The following is a 19,943-nucleotide window of genomic DNA, read 5'->3' as shown; positions in this document are numbered from 1 at the left end:
AGAATTTTCATGGAGAACATGGAAGGCAGAGTTAGCGAACGCAAGGAAACGAATTCTGCACGGGGTTGTGGAGGGCGGCTGTGCACGCATGCAGTCTCCTCAAAGAGTGCAAAGTGAAGGCAGGCTGGGAGGAGGAGGAAGGAGGCGGAGATTGAGCCGCAGGAGGGAGGCGGAGGGAGCTCCTAGGCGAGGCAGGGTGGGAGGTGTGAAGGGTGGACGCGGTGGGGGGAGTCGGCGGCGGGCGGGAGAGGGACGCAGGCGAGGTGGGGTAGTGGTGGCCCGAGGACGTGGTGGGTGGGTAGGGGCGAGAGGTTGTACCCGTCGGGAGGAGGGACGCGGGAGGCGGCGGCGGCCGCGAGGGGGAGGAGAGAAGGAGGGGAAGAAGGAGGAAGCGAGCGCGGTTGCTGCAGGGGGAGGAAGACCGGGAGGAGGAGCCCTGCGCGACGGCGGCGGCGACAGCGGCGGCGGTGGCTGCGGCCACCAGGGGAGCCCAGCGCCGGGGCGCGGGGAGTGCAGGAGCAGAGCGGTGGCCCGAAGCAGGGCCACGGGCCGCGCTGCCGGTGAGTGGAGCCCTGAGGGGCGCGGCGGGCCGTCCCCAGGGCCGGCGGGAGGCGCGGGAAGATGCGGCGGCGCCAGGGCGGAGTGGGGGGGGGCGGCTGTAGTCCAGCCCCTGGCTGGCCCGGCCTCCCGCCCTCCCTCTCGGCTTCCTCCCGCCGCTGCCCGCGCGAGGGGGGCAGGTCCCGGGCGGGCCGCGGGCTGAGGGTGGTGCTGCCCGGAGGGCGGGCGGCTGGGGCCAGGGGTGGAGCTGGGGGGCTCGGGGGTGTACCCGGGGGCGGGAGGCTGGACCGGGACGGCTCTAAATTGGCTGGAGGGGCCCGTCGGCGGCGAAGTTGCTAGCTGGGGGCAGAGACGGCCACGCGGTTGCAGGAGTAAGAGATCCCCCTGTGGAGTGCGTGAGACGAGGACTCCGGCGTCCCTGCCATCCCAGTCGCCCTCCCCGCCTGCCCGGCCCCGGAGCCCCTCTCCTAGCCTCCACGTGTCCCCTCGCTCTCACCCGCTTTGCCCCCCATCCCGCGGTTCCCTCAGGCGGCACTGCAGGGTCCCCTCGGCCCCCGCCCTGACCCTCTTGGCCTTTGGCTTCCCTGACCCCTGCTTGCTTCGCCACTGCCCCTGTTCCCCTTTTCTTCCCTCGCTAGTTACCCCTCCCTCCCCGCTTCGTTAATTCCCGATGCAACTGCCTCTTTGAGACCTTTTTTTTTTCCTCTCCTTCCTTTTAGATTGGCCAACGGCTCCTTTCAACCCTGCCTCGTTGGTGGCCACTGGAGAAGCGCGGGGGGCTCCCCAGACAGCCGTGGGGACAAGTTAGAGCCAGCACTTTACCCCGGGCCTCGCGTGTAGATTCCCTTCCCCTGCTCTAGGTGCCCCCGTGTCTGGAGAGGGGTGCAGGGGTGTGCCCTCCTTACATGTTCCAGTACCCGGGCAACCCTCTGGGCTCGTGTTCCATCTCGCTCTTGCTTCCTGCACAGTGGTCAAGGGGAACCACTTTGCATCATGTCCCGGTATAGCTACCATAGTCTCCTGGACTGGCTCTATGGGGGTGTGGACCCCAGTTTTGCAGGCAATGGGGGCCCCGACTGTGCTGCCTTCCTCTCTTGGCAGCAGCGGCTGCTGGAAAGTGTGGTGGTCCTGACCCTGGCCCTGTTGGAGATCCTGGTGGCCCTGCGGCACATCCTGAGGCAGACGGAGGACGGTAGGGGTGGCAGTGGCAGCCAGCCACAGCAGGTGACCCAGCGGCCCGATGAAGGCAAGGAGAGCCTGAGCAAGAATCTGCTCTTAGTAGCCCTGTGCCTGACCTTCGGGGTGGAGCTGGGCTTTAAGTTCGCCACCAAGACCGTCATCTACCTGCTCAACCCCTGTCACCTGGTCACCATGATGCATGTGAGTCTGTTGACTTTTTCCTGGGCAGCCTGAGTGATACAAGTCATTTGTGTGCTCAGGACACTCGGTAGTATAGAGCACCTCATCCCTATGGGAAGTGGGACCCTTAAAAATGATTTTTCCAATGAGTGGCTGCCTTTGTGCCCATTTCAGATTTGGCTTTGCACAATGTGTGGTCAGCCCCGCAGTGGAGGTGAGGAACCTTGTGTCTCAACCTGAGAACCACTGGCACTCAGGCCAGCGGCCCCTCCTCTCCCTGCCCTAGCCTGGCCTTTTACAAGCAGGAAGTCCTGCCCCAGCCAGGTGCCCTTTTTGAATCACAACTGTGGACCATGGCCCAGCCCTTTTGCCTTTGGTGATAGTTCGATTCTCAGTGGCCTGGTGACACTCTTTCCCAAGGTTGTCACATAAGCTTCCTTGTCTCCACTGTGGTACTTTGGGGAAGTACTTTTATGGGTTTCTCTTAGTGACTCTTTCATTGGGGAGTTTATATTCTTGGGGGTGAGGTCTGCCTTTGAGTTCTGAGGCACTGGAGCTGCCCCAGGCTTCTACCAAGTGCTCCCTGAAACAGGCCCCAGGCCGACTCATGAACTTTGGGCTGGTGATCTCTATCTGGTGAGAGGATATTTACAATTTTCAAACTTCTCCATCTTATCACTCTGTCTCCTGTGGTTATGGTCCAGGGGTGCTCAGAAAGCTGATTTCTTTACCTCCTCGGCTTCTACCCATTAGTGATGTTAAGGAAAACAAAAGGGATTGAAAAGGAAAGTTGCCAGATACATAAAAATAATCTGGGTGAGGACCAAGTGTGAGACGGTCTTTCTGTACTCAGCCTGTGCAGTGTGCAGAGAGATGTTCCGAAGCTATAAAATCATGGAGGAGGAGGAGGAGGAGGAGGAGGAGGAGGAGGAGGAGGAGGAGGAGGAGAAGGAGGAAGAAGAAGAAGGGGATAGGGGGAAAGCAATCTGTCTTTAGATTTCAGGCTGAGAAAACCTGGTACATTTTCCTTAGGGGCAGTTTTGAAACCCGTCATTAGCATCTTTATTGCTTTTGTATTTGTAGAAGGTTATTCTCAGGAGACTTAGACAACCATGTGTGGGGCAGGAGGTTGAGATTATTATCTCCATTTTACAGCCTTGGCAGCACTCAGGGATGGAAGGTCACTTGCCTGCAGCCAAAAGATGAATTAGCCTCTGGGATGGAAAGCAAACCCATCCTCTGGAGTTACAAGCTGTCAATCCCAAAGTGGGGGTGTCAGTGGGTGGTGGGGCAGTCCTTTGGAAGGCCTGGGCAGATAAACATGGCAGATGAGCATACATAGCACTGTCTCCTTGTGGCTCAGATACTTGCTAGCTGTGTGTGCAGTGCCTGACTCAGTTTCTCAGTCTGTAAAATGTGGTGAATGATCTGTGGCCTATTCCCATTTTGCAGATGTGGAAAGAAAGTGTGAATAGTTTTGGAATAAGGAGGCTGTTATTCATTGGGTGACTGTAATCATGGAACGGAGCTGGAGTGGGCAGCAGTATTTCAGTGTTTCTTGGAAAGTGATGCTATTCACCGGAAGTCCAGGGCTGTCCAGCTATACCTGCTGTATAAATTTGAGCCAGTCTTCTTTCCTTTTTTTTTTTTTTTTTTTAATGAATGGGCTTTTTGTTAAAGAGAGAGAACAATGTACCTCAGCCGCTGTGTGAGGCTCTCAGGACAGGAGTGTTTTTTAGGATGGCAGGTGGTGAAGGTCAGAGGGTAGCCCTTTTACAAAGGGGTCTTGAGGCCTCTGGCTAGAAAGTCAACAGAGGACTAAATTAAGCCTCACTGGGACTGATGCTGGTGTGAACATATCAAAGATAGCACCATGGTTTTTAGAGGAATGATTTTTAGAGGCTTTTAGAAGACTCGTGAGACCTAGGTATGGCATTAATTGGTTGTATGACTTTAAGGGAAAATTGTCTTCCTGGGCCTCAGTTTTCCTATCTGTAAAATGAGGCAGAGTTGCACTTACAGCTCTTGACAGTCATGTGTTGTGATTCTTCCATTTTTAAGAAGTAGATAGGAATGCAACCGAGAGCTAGTGTGAAAGGTTTTTCACCTCCTTCTACCAAAAAAAGAAAACTAGTTTCTTCTCTGTGGAGTTTAGTTAGCCAGTCCCTATTCATCTTTTTTAAAAAAATTTGTTCTTTTTAGGTATACATGACAGTAGAGTGTATTTTGACATATTAAACATACATGCAGTATAACTTATTCAAATTAGGATCCCATTCTTGTGGTTGTACATGATGTGGCGTTTCACTGGTTGTGGATTCATATATGAACATTCTACTGTCTTTCCTATTCATATCTCTACCTATTTATCTTTTGCACTGTGTGTCTCCCCAGTAAAGTAGGCTCGACCACACCACTCTTGGACCCACATTCAGAGGATGATGATATTTGGGGGAGAGGTGGATATTTGGGGAATTGTGAACTGATTCCTGTCACCTGTGCTTTTTCTACTGTCCCATGCTTAGTTTAAACACTGAAGCTGTAAGGTGGGGATATGAATCATGAATGGAGTCATGCTGAGGAATTTTTGAGCCTCATCAGGATTATAATCCTATGCTGATGACCCCTAAATAACTCTTTTTATGCCATTTAAATAGTGACCTCTGGCCCATGAGAGGACCTAGCCTTTGATATCCAACTTTCCATACCTTCTGTGTGGCTCTTCCCTGGAAGCAGGAACAAATAGATTTTTAAAAGTTGCTGTGTGTCCTAGAAAAAATTAACAAAAGACGGTTGGAAACAATTTTCTGACTTGGTTGCAGCAATGACTAATGATAATATGTAAGGTTAATAATACCGTGCATTTATCTAGCACTTTACTATTTATAAGGCACTTTCATATGCATTATATTATATGGGGTTGTGATAGATCAGCTTGAGACTAGAGAAAGAGATGTTAAAATGTTTCTCATGACTGTATATTCCAAGGGGAAGATAGTATATATAAAGAAATGCTTTGGTTAGTGAATCAGCTGAATTAGGCTATATTGTAATAGTATATTCTGTGGAGTTTAGAAATCCAGAAAAGGAAAGGGAGATGTTAACTGAAGTAAAAGGAGTAGCTTAGCAAAGGACATTTCTTTTTCTTTCTTTCTCTCTCTCTCTCTCTCTCTCTCTCTCTCTCTCTCTCTCTCTCTCTCTCTTTTTGCAAGGGATTGAACACAGGCTCTCACACATACTAGGCAGGAGCAAGGGGCATTTCTGCTATGTGACTCCAACCCATTGACTATTTTGGTTTTGTAGAAAGGCCTTTTTCCTCAGAGTCAGTATAAGTTGTAACAAGGGCTATATTGCTTTTGAGATAGGAACTAGAAAAGTTGGAGGGAAACTGGTTATTTTCTCCATCTCCCATTTTTCAGTCTGAAAAATATTCATTCCCAGTGCCTTGTCACACAGACCCTCATCATAGTCACGCTGCTGTCAGGTGACTGCCAACTGTAGTAGCATAAGGAAGGGCAGTACTTACGTATGAATTATTCTTTTTTAAAATATGCCAATTTTTAAAACTTTATTTATTTTTAGGTGGTGCTGAGGATGGAACCCAACCACTGAGCCACATCCCCAGCCTATTTTGTATTTTATTTAGAGACAGATCTCACTGAGTTGCTTAGCACCTTGCTATTGCTGAGGCTGGCTTTGAACTCACAATCCTCCTGCCTCAGCCTCCTGAACTGCTAGGACTACGGGCATTACATCACCACTCCCGGCCGAATTATTCTTGAATACTGTTCCTGCTGCTGGGTTTCTGTTTGGTCTCATCAGATTTCTTAGGGGTCCTGGGACTATAGACTTATAGAGGGTTGTAGGATTGAAGTAGTACCAGATCAACAGCTCACCTACAACCTGAGATGTTTGGGGGTTCTCACGATCAGCAAGTATCAAGGATATCATGCCACTGTTAACACCCCTTGCTGAATATCGATGATGTCTACCAAATGTACCAGTATGCATGGCCAGTCACTCCCCTTTTGCCTATGATTTTGGCCGGTATGTGTGATAGGAAATGAATGTACTTGATTGTGCTATTTACCCCAAATCCCCTTACAGTTAGTAGCAGAGGTGGCCTGAGATATTAGCTACTCCAGGGAGAATCTGGACTTAGCAGGAAAAGATTCTATAGCTATTTAAATCTTAAAAATCATGTACAGGTATGAATATATTAAAATGAACCCCACTATTCTGTGTAATTATGTACCAGTAAAAATTTTTAAAAATCAACTGCAAAAAGTAGTAACTAATTCACAAACATGAATAAACATAAAATTAAACATCTATGTTGAAAATACATTTATTTAGTATTCAGTGACTGTTTTTCAGGCTAGTTTTATTTTTTTTAAATTTATAATGACTATCAAAATAAACAGTTCTTGGACTTCAAAAAAATTCTATAGTTTCTCAGCAGAAGGGTTAAAATGCCAGCTTAGCTAAAAGATTAGTGGCCTTGATTTAATGGCCCTGTATCTTCCTTGAGTCCAGTTATGTTGTTTTTGTCTTAAGAACTTAATGAAAAGATCCCTTTTTGGATGTCTTGTTTAGCTGCCCAATGCCTGATGGTTCTGTATGTATCTGTGCCAACAGATCCTGGTTAGGCATTGGACTTAGGAGAGCATACCATATGCCATTTAACTCTTAATGCCTTTGTACATAAAGCCAGGTTGGACATTTGGCAAATAGTAATTGATGCCATTGACCCTTTTAATCCAAGCTACTGTCTTTTGCCAAAAATACTGAGCCCCATTCTTTTTTAGAATTGCCACTCCTATTTGACTTTCTGTCTTCATTATAACAATTAGAAGTTTGATTTCCACCAAATATGACTTATCTGCTTGGGTTCACCATTTGATTTTCTTATTTACTTCCTCCTCTTTGCTAAAAGTGTAGAATGGCATGTACTCAAAAAATTCTGAGCTTTTGGTGACATCCTTTGTAACTCAGTAAATATACACTGGTGCATTCCAGTTACCATGTGATAGATTTGTTTTAGAGAAAACCTGATGGATTTGAGGACTAGGCTTTCTCTTTTACCCTTTGGGTTTAGACCAGACACATACCTCCTCATTCCCCATCTGTTGTCTGGAGCACTGATTACTCTTCCTGCTTGGAATCAACATTGGTGGGTAATGGGTTCAATGAGGGATCCAACCATCTGCAGACAGCTTATCAGATGTACTGTGTCTGTATCATCAATCCAGGGGGATGGGAGGGGATGGTATTTATATGGGCCTTGGCAGTGAGGCATGATATTCCTTTTTAGTTTGTTTGATTTCTCCCTCATCAAAGGAAATTTGCAGAGAATTTTCCCATCTTTCACTGTTAGACTCTTTTGGGGGTGTTCATTATAAAGAAGGGTCATGTGGATTAGTTGATTAAACGATCCACAGACAGCACTGGGATTTAAAATTATGACAGTTGTTTTGCTCATGGCTTGCTGTGGGAACCTGAGCAAATTATTTAACCTTTTCCTATCCTAGTCTTCTCTATGAAATGGGCCACATGGAGACAAAACATTTTAATCCTCTGAAGAACTATAATCACTTAAACAGAGAAGCTGGGAACCGGGGTGTGGAGGCACATGCCTGTAATCTCAGCTGCTGAGGAGGCTGAGGCAGGAGGATCAGGGGTTCAAAGCCAGCCTCGGCAACTTAGTGAGGCCCTAACCAACTTAGCAAGACCCTGTTTCAAATAAAAAATAAAAATGGCTGGGAATGTGGCTTGGTGGTTCATGGGTTTAATCCCACAGCCAAAAAACAAAGCAAAAACAAAACACACACACATACAAAACAACAACAACAACAACAGTAACAACAAAACCAAAAACAGAAGTTGGGCAGAGCTGATTAAAACTGACAGATGACCAATGCAGTTTTACTGCAGATTCTGACTAACAAACCTCATCTCCATTTTACCTTTCTCAATAGCTGCTAGAAGTTATTCCTGTAATGATTTCAGTTGCTTTTCTCTGGATTCTTGCCCATGTCTGCATACTCTTGTAATGCACAGCATGTAAAACTGGATGCCGTAACTCTTACCAGAGGTCCAGCCTGCACCAAGCAGAGAGGAAAGATTTTCTTCCCAGCCTTTTCATGCCATGCACCTGTTATTACAACCTAGTATCACGCTTGCTTTTAAATAACCGTATGTTGCTGGCTCCTACTCAGTGGGTGATCCACAGGCTCCTTGGAATTTTGTCCCTTTGCCATAGATGTACCACCTTCTCAGTCTTTGTGGGATTTCTTTTGGATCCCTTCCCTCTGTAAGTACTCTTCTGAAGATTCTCTATGAAAACTTTTTAGATGATTCTCACCTGAATCCAGTCATTTGTATCATTCTAGGAACACTTTTTGTCCTCCTTTTCCAACCCTCTGACTACTTCTTGGAGTATTGGGTTCAAGAACTTGGGAATAGCTCAGCGGTAGAGTGTGCACTTAGCATGTGTGAGGCCCTGGGCTTTATCCACAGCAATACAAAAATGGATCTTTAATGTATACCTTTGTGTGTGAGTAGATAATTTTGTGTTTGGCTCAGTTGCCTGTTTTTACATGTTTCTTCATTCTCTAGTGTTAGCAGGAGCAATTTTTACAAGAAAAGGCATACAGCAGTGTAACTCCCTGTGCAGAGCTGAATATAATACTGTACATGTACATTAATTGTTTAATATGTGCTGGATAATGATGACTGACTGAGTGATCGAGCTGAGTTTTTACTTTTCTTTTTTCTTTCCCCTCTGGTGGCCCTGTCTGTGTTCCCTTGAGTCCTCATGGAAATAGTTCCTGGGTCTGTTGTGCCCATTAAGAGAATCTTTCTGTCTGTTTTTCGAAATACAGGAGAGAGGCAGTCTCAGCTATAGCTCACATCTTTTTGTAGAATTTCCATCACAAAGAACTGGTTATTAAAACGTAGCCCATTCTCACCCAAAGTATCTGTTCACTTTCATTTTAATCAGGAAATTATGCTTTTTGCTGTAGGTCTTAATCCCTTGGGAGACATTTGGACAGGCCAACTTTCTTCTCTTGCATCTTAATATCATATAAAGAAAAAGAATGTTATTAGGTCAGTAACTCCCTTTTCCTATTTTCTCCCCTTCGGTACTTTTCAGTGGGTATCTCATTGTCAATATGCTTTATCAAAATATTCTCTACAAGAAGCACCGAATTTCTCAGCTTCTCCTAGTCTTTTGTATCTTTTTCAAATGTAATTTTTTTGTGTGTGTGTTGTTGTGCTGAGGATGGAACCCAGGGCTTTGTGCATGCTAGGCAAATGTTCTGCCATGGAGCTACATCCCCAGTCCCAGTCAATCCCACAGCTTTTGTTACATTGAAATATCTTGTCTCAAATGTTCTTCTCCCTGTAACTGATCAAATGGACACAAAGAAACCATGAGTGTGGAGAGCACTAATTGTGGAACTCCCTTTATGAAAGAAATGTTTGGAATCTGGTTAGAGTATAGATGACTGGCTTTTTGCATGGCAATTCTGAGCAGGTCCACGGTAAGGATGGGAATCTGTATTTATAACAAGCTTCTTGGTAAATCGAATGTTAGGGAGCCTTGGACCCACTTTAAGAGACATTATCTGCTAGCTGAAGTATTAGGCGAGAAGTTGGCTCAAGTACTCCTCCCCGCCTGTGTGAGTCTGGTTGGCCTATGGGCTAGGCATTTAGTCTTCTGGCAACACCATCATGTAGGTATTAGATGGTGTGTTTCAAATTAGAGATTGAGCTCCCCCAGTTATTGCAGGGTAGGTTTTAAGATTGTTGTGGAGTATCATGAGTTATGTCATCAGTTATTTCAAGCAGGCCTCCTTTGACCCCTTTAGGGCCTTCTACATTCCCTTCCTCCCATCTCTAGGATCTGTAGGGATTAACAAGAGGGAATGTTGACACCTGATTGTTGTAGGTTAACTCTGTTTTCAAGACTCTTGTTTGAAATGCTCATGGGAATTTATTTATTTTGGCATTTAGTCAACAAATGCTCACTGAATGCCTGTTATATGCCAAACATTGGAGCCAGGCACTGGAGATTCAAAGATAAATAAGAATCAGTCTTTGCTCTTGTGTTGCTTACAATTGAAATGAGAAAGACAAGAAAACAGATCAACTGATTACAGTATTACATGCACAGTGACAGATTTGAACAAAACACAGAGGGCCAAGGGTCTTTTTTTCCCTTAGTGCAGTTAAGCAAAGCTTCTTAGAGGGGGTGACATTTGTGCTGGCTCATGCAGGAGGTATGTTAGCTCCATGAGAATAAGGACTCTTTCTTATATATGCTCTACAAATGTGTGTGAATGAATGAGAACAGTGGAGGAAAGAAGGGAATTCAAGGCATAAGAAACAACATGTGCTAATAAGGCATAGAGTTGTTTCCTTCTTCATAGGAAAGTGTTTCAACTGTAACCTGGAGTCATTTGCATTTTATTGCAGGGGCACGTTTCTTATTTCTCCACAAGCCAAGTGAAACTCTAGGAATGCTCTGTCATCTCTGGGATGTTGATGAGAGAACCACAGATGTTCATGAATTCTCAATAGGAGACTTGCAAGATAGAAAATTGTGTTCTCTTTGTTGTCCTAAGGAGGGCCCACATTGTCAAGGCCTGATGCATGGAACATTGAGGTTAATGAGCAGACCTTAAATATGGGAAGTTAGCAGGTATCCCACATGCAAACAAGAGATGCCTTTTAGTGGCTCACAGGATACTCTCTGCCCTTAGTGAGCTCCATAGCAGAACTGATGAAATAGGCATGTCTTCCTTCCTTTCCTCCCTGCCTCCTTTCCTTTTTCTCTCTCTCCCTCCCCCTTCCTTCCTTGCCTTTTTCCCTTCTTACTTTCTTTTTTCTCTGAGATTGGTGCTGTCTTTTTACCTTTCTTTTTCATATTCTTCTGTTTCCAAGTCTCTCCACCTGACCCATCTCATCCAAGTTAGCCTCCTTCCACAGTATTCTTTTTTTTTTTTTTTTTTTTTTGGTACCAGGAATTGAACCCAGAGGGGCTTAATCATGGAGCCGCATCCCCAGCCCTATTTTGTATTTTATTTAGAGACAGGGTCTTGCTGAGTTGCTTAGGGCCTCTATAAGTTGCTGAGACTGACTTTGAACTTGCAATCCCCCTGCCTCCATCTCCCAAGTCACTGGGAGTACAGGCATGCACCAGCATACCTGGCCTTCCAGAGTATTCTGAACTCCAAAACAACCCCTTCTACAATTCAAACTGCCCATTTCATCAGAGGAGGTGTGACATGTGTCAGAGAATTGGCAGGAAAGCAATCCCATTGAAGAGATAACTGAATTGGGAATTGCACATAGACAGATTCCACTGGACATCAGGGACAGGATGAGTTTTAGAAATGGCCTTTTTACATAAACTTGATCTCTAATTGGTGGGCTGTATTGAGTGTTTTTGAGCAAGTGGCTTTTCCTTTATTCCTTGTCCAAGTATTGGCCTCTTTTCCTCCCCTTTTCTCCTAAGCAGGAGAACTGGGGTCATTAGTATCTTTCCATCCTGTTTGCTGACCCCCAGGGTATATTAATTTAAGTCCCTCTCCAAGGTGCTTGGATGCAGTGGTTACTCTAAAGGCAAGGGGAGGACCCCTCCTCTTCTGGATACCAGTGCTCTGTGCCCACTTAGCTCTTTCCCAGCTGCATAGGGCGGGGCTTACACATCTGTCAGTGCATATTGTGTTAAAACACTTGGAACCATTGCCAATCTGAGGAGGGTTTGGGGACTTCTTGGTTGGTTTTGCTTCCTGTATAGTAGCTGCTAGAGGAAGTGATAGAGGGAGGAAAGTAGCATGAGTCTCGTCCTGGGTTGGGTGGTTCTGAGGGAAGGAAGTAGGAGCCAGGAGGTGAGAGAAGATTGGCCTGTTTGGCAGAAACAGTACAAGCTCTGGCCTGTGGCAGGTGTTTGGGTGGATAGGGAAGTGAGGAGTGATATCATGTGCAGTGGGGAGAGAAGGTAAGGGGAAGAATGAGCCCATCCTCATTCCATCCTAAGTCTCCCCCCGTCTTCATCATAGAGCAGTTGTATCAACTTGGGGTGTATTTTGCCTGTGAGTTGAATTGCCTTTGCCAGTCGACCAGCTGTGTTTGCAGAAAGACTCTGGCTGACTGTGCTTTGGCTGTTGCTAGCAAAGAGACATTTCATTCAGGTACTGATTAAATAAGGCGCAGAGCCAGATTGCACATTAAGGCCCTTAACTATGGCTCTGGGAGCCCTGGGTAAACACTTATTAGATGTTCTGGGCAGAACATTAGCACAGGCTGGTGGTGAGGTGTTATCTTCAGAAATCAGGTTGAGGGGAAATGGGGATGAGGAGACACTTCTAGAAAGTGGTTTAATCATCTTTTCCTAGATTAACCAGACCTAAGTTGCTGGCATGTATAGGAGGGGTACACAGGTGTCCTCATTTGCATTTACTTCCCAATTTCTTGCAAGGACTCTGCAGGTCTGCATTGGGATATAGCAAGCATCTTGACTAAGTAGGGCACTAGAAATACCCTCTTTTCATAATGCAAGTAAATTCAGCTTAATGGAGAGAGTGTTTGGATCATATTTCCTGGATTTGGATTTGAGCTCCATCACCATGTGACCTCAGGCATGTTATTTAATGGCTCTGAATCTCAGTTTCACACTTCTGTAAAATGGGAATACTTATAGTACTTACCAAATAGGGTTGTTAGGAGGATTAAATGAAATAATTTAAATAAAGACTTGAACAGAAATTCTGGCTCATTCTGTGCACTCAATGAATGTTAGCAGGTTTTAATAGTGGTAATAGCATTGCTGTACATTTCAAGAAAGCACAGGTACACTGGGCAAGAATACAGGCTCTGAGGTGGTCACTACCTGAGTTCAAATCCCCCCGACTATCTCATAATCCTAGGCAAGTTACTTAACCTCTCAGCCAGTTTCCACATTATAAAATAGAATAATCATACTTAAACAAACCAGACTTCTTGTGAGGACTAAGTGAGAAAATTGAGAAAATATTAGGAAAACACTTGAGATATCTGGCATACAGTGCATATGCAAATATGTTTTAGCTGTGATGATGACCGATGACAGTGGTCATTGCCACTGCCACTGCCACCACAATGATGATGGTAATGATGACAACTGTTGTCATTATCCCTATGGGTGCTGCTACCACCAGCTTGGGTGCCTGGTATTGGGATAAAATGGTAGGGATTTGAAAAGGAAGGCAGATTTAAGAACCTCAACTAAGAAAATCTTCCCTGCCATATTTGTTTCATGCAAAGGGCAAAAATACTAGTTCTGTGATGATCTCTATTGGGCAAAATTGTGTGACCCTTTGAAGCCTAAGATCAGTTTTATGGATAATGTGAAGGTTTCCTTAAGTTACCCAGTACTTTTCGAAGAATTTGGATATGACTCTCAATGATAGGAAGCTTGGCTTATTACTGATGTTCCTTATTACTGGGATGACTCCATGGTGCAAGCTGCCTTGAGGTGGGTAGTCTAGAAGACCAGTGAGTAGATGAGACAAGTAGGAAAGGTGGTTTTTGGTGGGTAGGGTGGGAATAGACAGATGAATGGGTTTACTTTTTCATTAAAGTCTTTATTTAGTTAGTTTTAAGTGGACACAGTATCTTTATTTTACATTTATGTGGTGCTGAGGATTGAACTCAGTGCCTCAAGCATGCTACGTGAGCACTCTACCACCGAGCAACAACCCCAGCCCCAAAATTCTTTTTTTGTGTGTGGTGCTGGGGATTGAACCCAGAGCCTTGTGCATGCATGCGAGGCAAGCCCTCTACCAACTGAGATATATCCCCAGCCCTTCATTAATGTCTTGAGAGAAGTTCAACATGTTCCTTTGCCACCTGTTACCAAGGTTAGGTAATTATTAGAGGAGAAAGGCAGGTTATTTATTTTTTATTGGCACTGGGTATTGAACCCAGGGACACTTAACCACTGAACCACATCCCCTGCCTTTTTAAATTTTTTTTATATTGAGACAGGGCCTCACTAAGTTGCTTAGGGCCTTGCTAAGTTGCTGAGGCTAGCTTTGAACTTCGAGATCTTCCTGCCTCAGCCTTCCAAACAGCTGGGATTTCAGGCATACACCACTGTGCCCAGATAGTATTTCTTTATTTCTTTCTTTATTTATTTTGCAGTGCTAGGGATTGGACCCAGGGCCTTGTGCTAGACAAGCACTCTACCACTGAGATATATCCCCAGCCCCAAATGGTGTTTTTTTTTTTGTTTTTGTTTTTGATTTTATTTTTTGATACAAGGGATTGAACCCAGGCATGCTCTACCACTGAGCCAAGTCACATCCCCTGAGCTTTTTTGTTTTCTCTGAGACTCACCAAGTTGCCCAGGCTGTCCTGGAACTTGCTGTCTTCCTGCCTCAGCCTCCATAGTTGATGGGCTTACAGGTGTGTGTCCCCATGCCCTGTGAAAGACAGGCTTCAAGTGGATCGATATCTTAGCTGAAGGGGATGTGGAGCACAATGGAAAATGTACTGCATGAGGGAGCCCATTTCATTGTGTCTTTCCTTACACATCAGCAAATGGACAGAAAAAAACACACAGTGCCTCTTACATCTCTGGGATATGGTGAACCTCTACTGTGGCCGGGTAATCCCAGTGACTTGGGACGTTGAGGCAGGAGGATCGCAGGTTTGAGGCTAGCCTCAGCAACTTAGTGGGGCCTGCCTCAAAAAAAGGGACTGGGGATACAGCTCAGTGGTAGAGCACTCTTGGGTTTAATCTCCAGTACCAAAACTTGTAAAAGAAGACCTGCAATTGTGTTTTAGAATAGACTATGCTCAGAGGCCTAAGCTGTCAGACTGTAGAAGAAGGTCCCCTTTAAGTGCAATGTTCCAGGGCCTAGACCTTTTTCAGGTGACTTTACAGCCTGGGGGTGGGGCTGCTCTGCTCCACCTGGCCACTGAAAGACCCTTGGGTATATCCCCAAGCATTGTGGATAAATATGCAGTTTCTTAGTCTTGGAGTTGAGGATTGAGAAGACTAAGGTCATATTTTCTGTAATAATCCTGGTTTCCTAGGAGGAGCTGATTTAGAGGGCACATCTAAAACAAACAACCCAAAGAAACAGCACCTTTTAGAAATTAGCTGTGGGAGTTCAATGCTTCGAAGACCCAAGGAAGATTGCAACAAAGGGTCCTCTTAATATCAGCACTTGTTACTTCTTAGTTCGCATTTGTTAAGAGTTTCCTTTTTAAGCTTCAAGCACTTGAGAGAGAGAGAGAGAGAGAGAGAGAGAGAGAGAGAGAGAGAGAGAGAGTGAGTGTGTGTGTGTGTGTGTGTGTGTGTGTGTGTGTGTGTGTCCTGGCCCTTTATGCTTTTCGCTTGCACTTTATTCTCTGCACTCTGCAGGAATGTCGCTAAGGGTCACGTGGACAAGTGCCTCATTATCTTCAGTGCCCTCACACTTGGCCCCTAGGGCAGCCTGCATGGGCATTGTTCCCTATTTCCTGGGCTCCCAGTCCCATGGGAAAGGTGGGCACCCTGAGGAAAGGTGTTGGTTTTACCTTTAGCTCTCTGTTCTGTTGTGTGGCAGCTCACTTGACTCTGCTTTGTAGTTCAGATTTTAGAATAGGCCCACAAGCCAAGACCAAGTGCCATTGTTTGCTTGTAGGGTTTCTGGCCAGTTAGCGAAAAGAAATGATTGATCCCCAGCCCTTTGACTGTCCTCCATAGGCAGGCCTCTTAGGAGGAGTGCTGCCTTGGGTGAAGTAGTCGGATGACCTTTTAGGTCTAAGGTTACATTAGATTCATGGAGAAGAATGTGAAGCCTGACGTCTTGCAGGGTCTCCTGACTGGCTAGGTCATGTTTGGCCATATCTCACAGCCAGTGTTGTGTTTGCTCAGATGGACACAGGTTGAAACCAGGCTAGGATCAGCTTCCCAAATTTCTTACTCCCTGCTTTGGGTCTGTCCTGAAAAACAATTTGCAAAGTACGTTGTGGCCTGTACCTGTTTTTTTTTTTTTTTTTTTTTTTTTTTTTTGTTTTTTTAATCACTCTTTTGCTCAGTCGGTGGGTGAACTGGGATTCAGTCCTGGCTTCTGCCACTTGCATTCTTTCTTTGTGTCTTCCCTTGATGTAGGCTTCTGATTTTCTAGTCATAATGGTCTGTGGACTTTAAGGGCATAGACTTCAAGGACCCTGCTTACTTAGGGCTTCCCTCAGACCTGTGAACCCAGAACAGATTCAGATGTGCAAAAAAGTATCGAGTTTAGGATGAAGAGCTGACTGTAATTTTTGGTTATTTTGTATACTCTGTGAAAAGTTAGTAGCAGTAGTGATAATAACACTTGTAACATTTTTGAGCACTTATTATATATGCTCCAGACACTGTGCTAAGTCTGCTGCCTGTATATTACCTCATTTGCAGCCTTCCATAAAGGTCATTTTATTTTATCTAATTCTTTGTTTTGCTTCTGGCTCAATTCCCCTTTTGTTGACTTGTAGACACAGGATGTTCTGGCAATACTTTCTCAGATTGTTGAAACAACAGAGTGATATGAAGTCAAAGCTGAAAGAAACTTCAGAGATCAGTTCAAGAGATCTCCTTCATCCCTTCTCCTCATTTTCCACTGACACCCAGAGAGGTAAAATGATTGCACAAAGTAACACAGCTAAGTTGAAACAGAGCTGAGTCTCCTGACTTCCAGATTGTGTCTGTCTATAATGCCACACCTGACTGCTTTCTATTCCTAACCATTGCAGCATAAAAGAAACTGGACTTTTGTTCTTATCCACTTAAGAGAAATGGAAATCCTGTGGTTTGATTATGTAGAGGATCAAATCTAGGGCCTTATACATGCTAGGTAAACTTTCAACCCCTGAAATATTCTTCCTGTCCCAGAAAGCTTATTTTTTTTTTTTTTGGAAAATTTTGTTCATTGCAATAGTTTTGGAGGAATGATACTGGAGATTGAATCCAAGGGTGCTGTACTACTGATATACATCCCCAACCTTCTTTCTTTCTTTTGTTCTTTTTAGATATACATGATGGAAGAGTATATTTTCACATATTGTACATACATGGAATATAACATTCTAATTAGGATCCCATTCTTGTGGTTGTATGTGATGTGGATATTTCTTTTTATATATAAATTTTGAGATAGGTTCTCACAAGCCACCTGTCTACCAGACTGGTGTAGTGATTGCTTTTTCAGTTTGGTTTTTCTGTCTTAGATTCCTCTGTTTCACAGAGGAGCCTGGTCCCAGTGCCATTATTGCTTGCAGCTTGCCTTGGGCAGGTGGTCTAGGGAGACATGTATGCAAATGAGCCTATGTGTAGAGTCAGTTAGACCTGTCTTCAGATATTGGTTGTTTAGAAATGAGACCCATTCAGCAGTACATATAAACTAAGGTCATCACCTCATCCAAATAGAGACCTGCATCAAACTGTTTGAGGCTTCAGGGCAACATATCAAAATCAGAATCCAGAACATTTATGTAGCCAAAGCGACAAGGGCCAAAGAAGAAAAAGGTAAAAATATCCTGCCAGCCCAGTGGGAGAGGTCAGTTTATAATTAACTGGTTGACAAAAATATGTAGTTTTGGCTGGCCAGGTAGCCTGTCTGTGCTCTAATCTTATATAATAAGACATGTACTGTACTAGTTAAGTGTGCAGGCTCTAGATCCAGACTACCCAGTTTTAAATCCCAGTTCTGCTGCTTTCTAGCTGTGTGGCCTTGGGTAAATTAATTGACACCTCTGGACCTGATTTTTTTCTTTTCTGATGCTTTCAGAGTTTTATTTTTACTGTTTGTTGCCACACAAATATACCTAATGTCTCTGGGCCTGTTTTCTTATCTGCATAATGGGGATAATTTTACCATCTATTTTGTGGGGTTCTTGTAAAGATTAAATGCATGACTGCATGTGAAGCATTTGGAACAGTGACATACAGCAAATGTTCAGTAAATATGAGCTAGGGTTTTTCTCATCTGTAAGATAGGGATGATCTCTACCCTTCTTTTTTTTCAGAGATTAAACACAAATCATCATCTTTTGAGAGCATGAGCATTCAAAGCTTTATTAGCCTGATATTTTTGTACTCAGATGTTGGTGGTTATTTCCTTGGTAGTCTGGCAGAAGAGAGAATGGTGCCTTTATAAGTGCAGTTGTGTAAATGCTGGGAATGTCAAGCAATGTGGAGCCTGCTTTTCTCTCCCACTGTCCTCTAGGGGCCTTGAAAACTATGCATCCCCAGAAAAGTGGTTGGAGGGTTTGGAAGAAAAACAAGGATTGTTATAATACTCTTCCTAGAATGCTCCTGTCTTAGTTAATGGCATTGAAGTCCATCTAGTGACCCAAGTTAAATCCCTTGGGACCCTTGCTAATGTTTTTCCTCCCCTTCTTCCTCCCCTCCATCTCCACAGTCTGAGTCATGTTGAAACTGTCTTTCATTATCTCTTCCATCTGTCTCTTCCTTCTTTCATTCTTCTGCCCTGGTTGTTTTTGTTTATCATCATCATCATCATCATCATCATCATCATCATCATTATTATCATCATCTATCTTATTATAGTAGTCTCCTGATTGATCATCCCTCCTCAGGGCATCTTCCTGCTCCAGCTTTTGCACAACTGCAGAAGGATACAAGCAAATTGCATGTTGGGTCATGCCATTCCTTTCCTCAGAAGCCTCCAATAACTCCCCATTGCCTTCAGCAGACATGACAGATACAGAGATGCATACTTTGTGGTATCCCTGGCCAGCTATGCCAATTAGCTATAGGCATGCTTTCCCAGGGAGTACTAGGTTCAAATTTTTTTTAGCATAGCTTTCTAGACAGTCACTTATCAATTAGACAGAGCTGACAGATAGACTGACAGATAAACCCTTTAGAGGAAACCTGAACTTCTTACACTAGGATTCAGGATCTTCTGTGCTTTACTTCCAACATTTTCAGCCTTGTCTTCTAATATCTTTTTTTTTTTTTAATGTGTGTGGTACTGGGGTTTGAACACAGGGCCACTCTACCACTGAGCTACATCCCCATCCCTTTTTAATTTTAAAATAAGGTCTTGCTAAGTTTCCCAGACTGGCCTTGGACTTGCAATCCTCCAGTGTCAGCCTCCTGGGTTGCTGGGATTACAGGGTTGCACCATTGTGCCTGTCTGTTCTAGTTCATTCTTCCATGAGTTCTTGATCTAGCCACATGCGTGATGTACTTAGAGTTTATACTGTGTTCATGTTGCACCCGAAATCAGAAGTATTCTTTCTTTTCCTGTTGAAATTCTAGTCATCATTCAAAGCTCAGCTCAAACACTCCAAGTAAAGCTGTCTTCTAGCTTCAAAGCCAGATTTAGTTACTCTTGTCTATTTGGCCTGATATTATGTAATTATTTATGTAGAATGTGTGTTCCCTAAATGCAAAGTCTGATTTTTTTTTTAATCCCCACAACTTCTGGTACATTCTAGACTCCTAATTTTAAAACAAAATTTAAGGAAGACTAGTCCAGTCCTTTTGTTTTTCAGATGAGTAGACTGTGAGTTAGAGAAAAAAGTCATGAGTTCATTTTCAGATTCTTTAAGTTTCAGATGTTTGAGACGTGGAAGCTGGAATGTCCCAGGGGCAAACCGAATTGTGCTTGTGGCTAAAAATGTCAATTTAGGAGACATTTGCTTAGAGAATATAAAGGAGAAAATGAGGGCATCTTAAAAGCCAGAGAAGAGAAAGAAGAACATTCCAGGAAATGTCTACTTTTGGAGGGCAGAAAGAAGGCTCAGTGAAGGAACAGTCATTGAGGTAGTAGAATGAGGCCCCAAAGTGGAAGTTGTTTCAGGGAGCAGGAGCTAGTCCTCTATGTCATGTGGGGCAAAGAGAATGAGACCAAGGAGGGACTGAGGAAAGACCTGGCCCTTATGGCCAGCTTCCCCACCCAATGTTGACAAATAGAGAACATTGAGAAATAGCCTATCAGTAATAGAATTGGTAAATTTTTGGACAGTGGAGAATT

At 44.4% G+C, this 19,943-nt stretch overlaps 1 protein-coding gene across 7 annotated transcripts in view; it reads left to right on the top strand.

The window, feature by feature from the left end:
* The first annotated feature begins 423 nt into the window (after positions 1–423).
* Tmem164 (transmembrane protein 164) overlaps positions 424–19,943 on the top strand; it is a 161,953-nt gene continuing 142,433 nt past the window's right edge. For 2 of the 7 annotated variants that reach the window (XM_077793943.1, XM_077793941.1), the window contains exon 1: positions 1,467–1,938. In XM_077793943.1, the coding sequence (XP_077650069.1) occupies positions 1,552–1,938 (387 nt within the window). In that variant the 5' untranslated portion in view covers positions 1,467–1,551. Of the gene's footprint in view, positions 561–885; positions 930–1,277; positions 1,939–5,499; positions 5,614–19,943 lie in introns of those variants that run through there. The other 5 variants (XM_026396800.2, XM_077793942.1, XM_026396802.2 and 2 more) reach the window with 5 other exon arrangements.

The sequence above is a fragment of the Urocitellus parryii genome, chromosome X (genome assembly GCF_045843805.1).
Source record: "Urocitellus parryii isolate mUroPar1 chromosome X, mUroPar1.hap1, whole genome shotgun sequence".
Classification (NCBI taxonomy): Eukaryota; Metazoa; Chordata; class Mammalia; order Rodentia; family Sciuridae; genus Urocitellus; species Urocitellus parryii.
The sequence above is the reverse complement of the archived record's forward strand: the minus strand, read 5'-3'. Positions and strand labels throughout refer to the sequence as shown.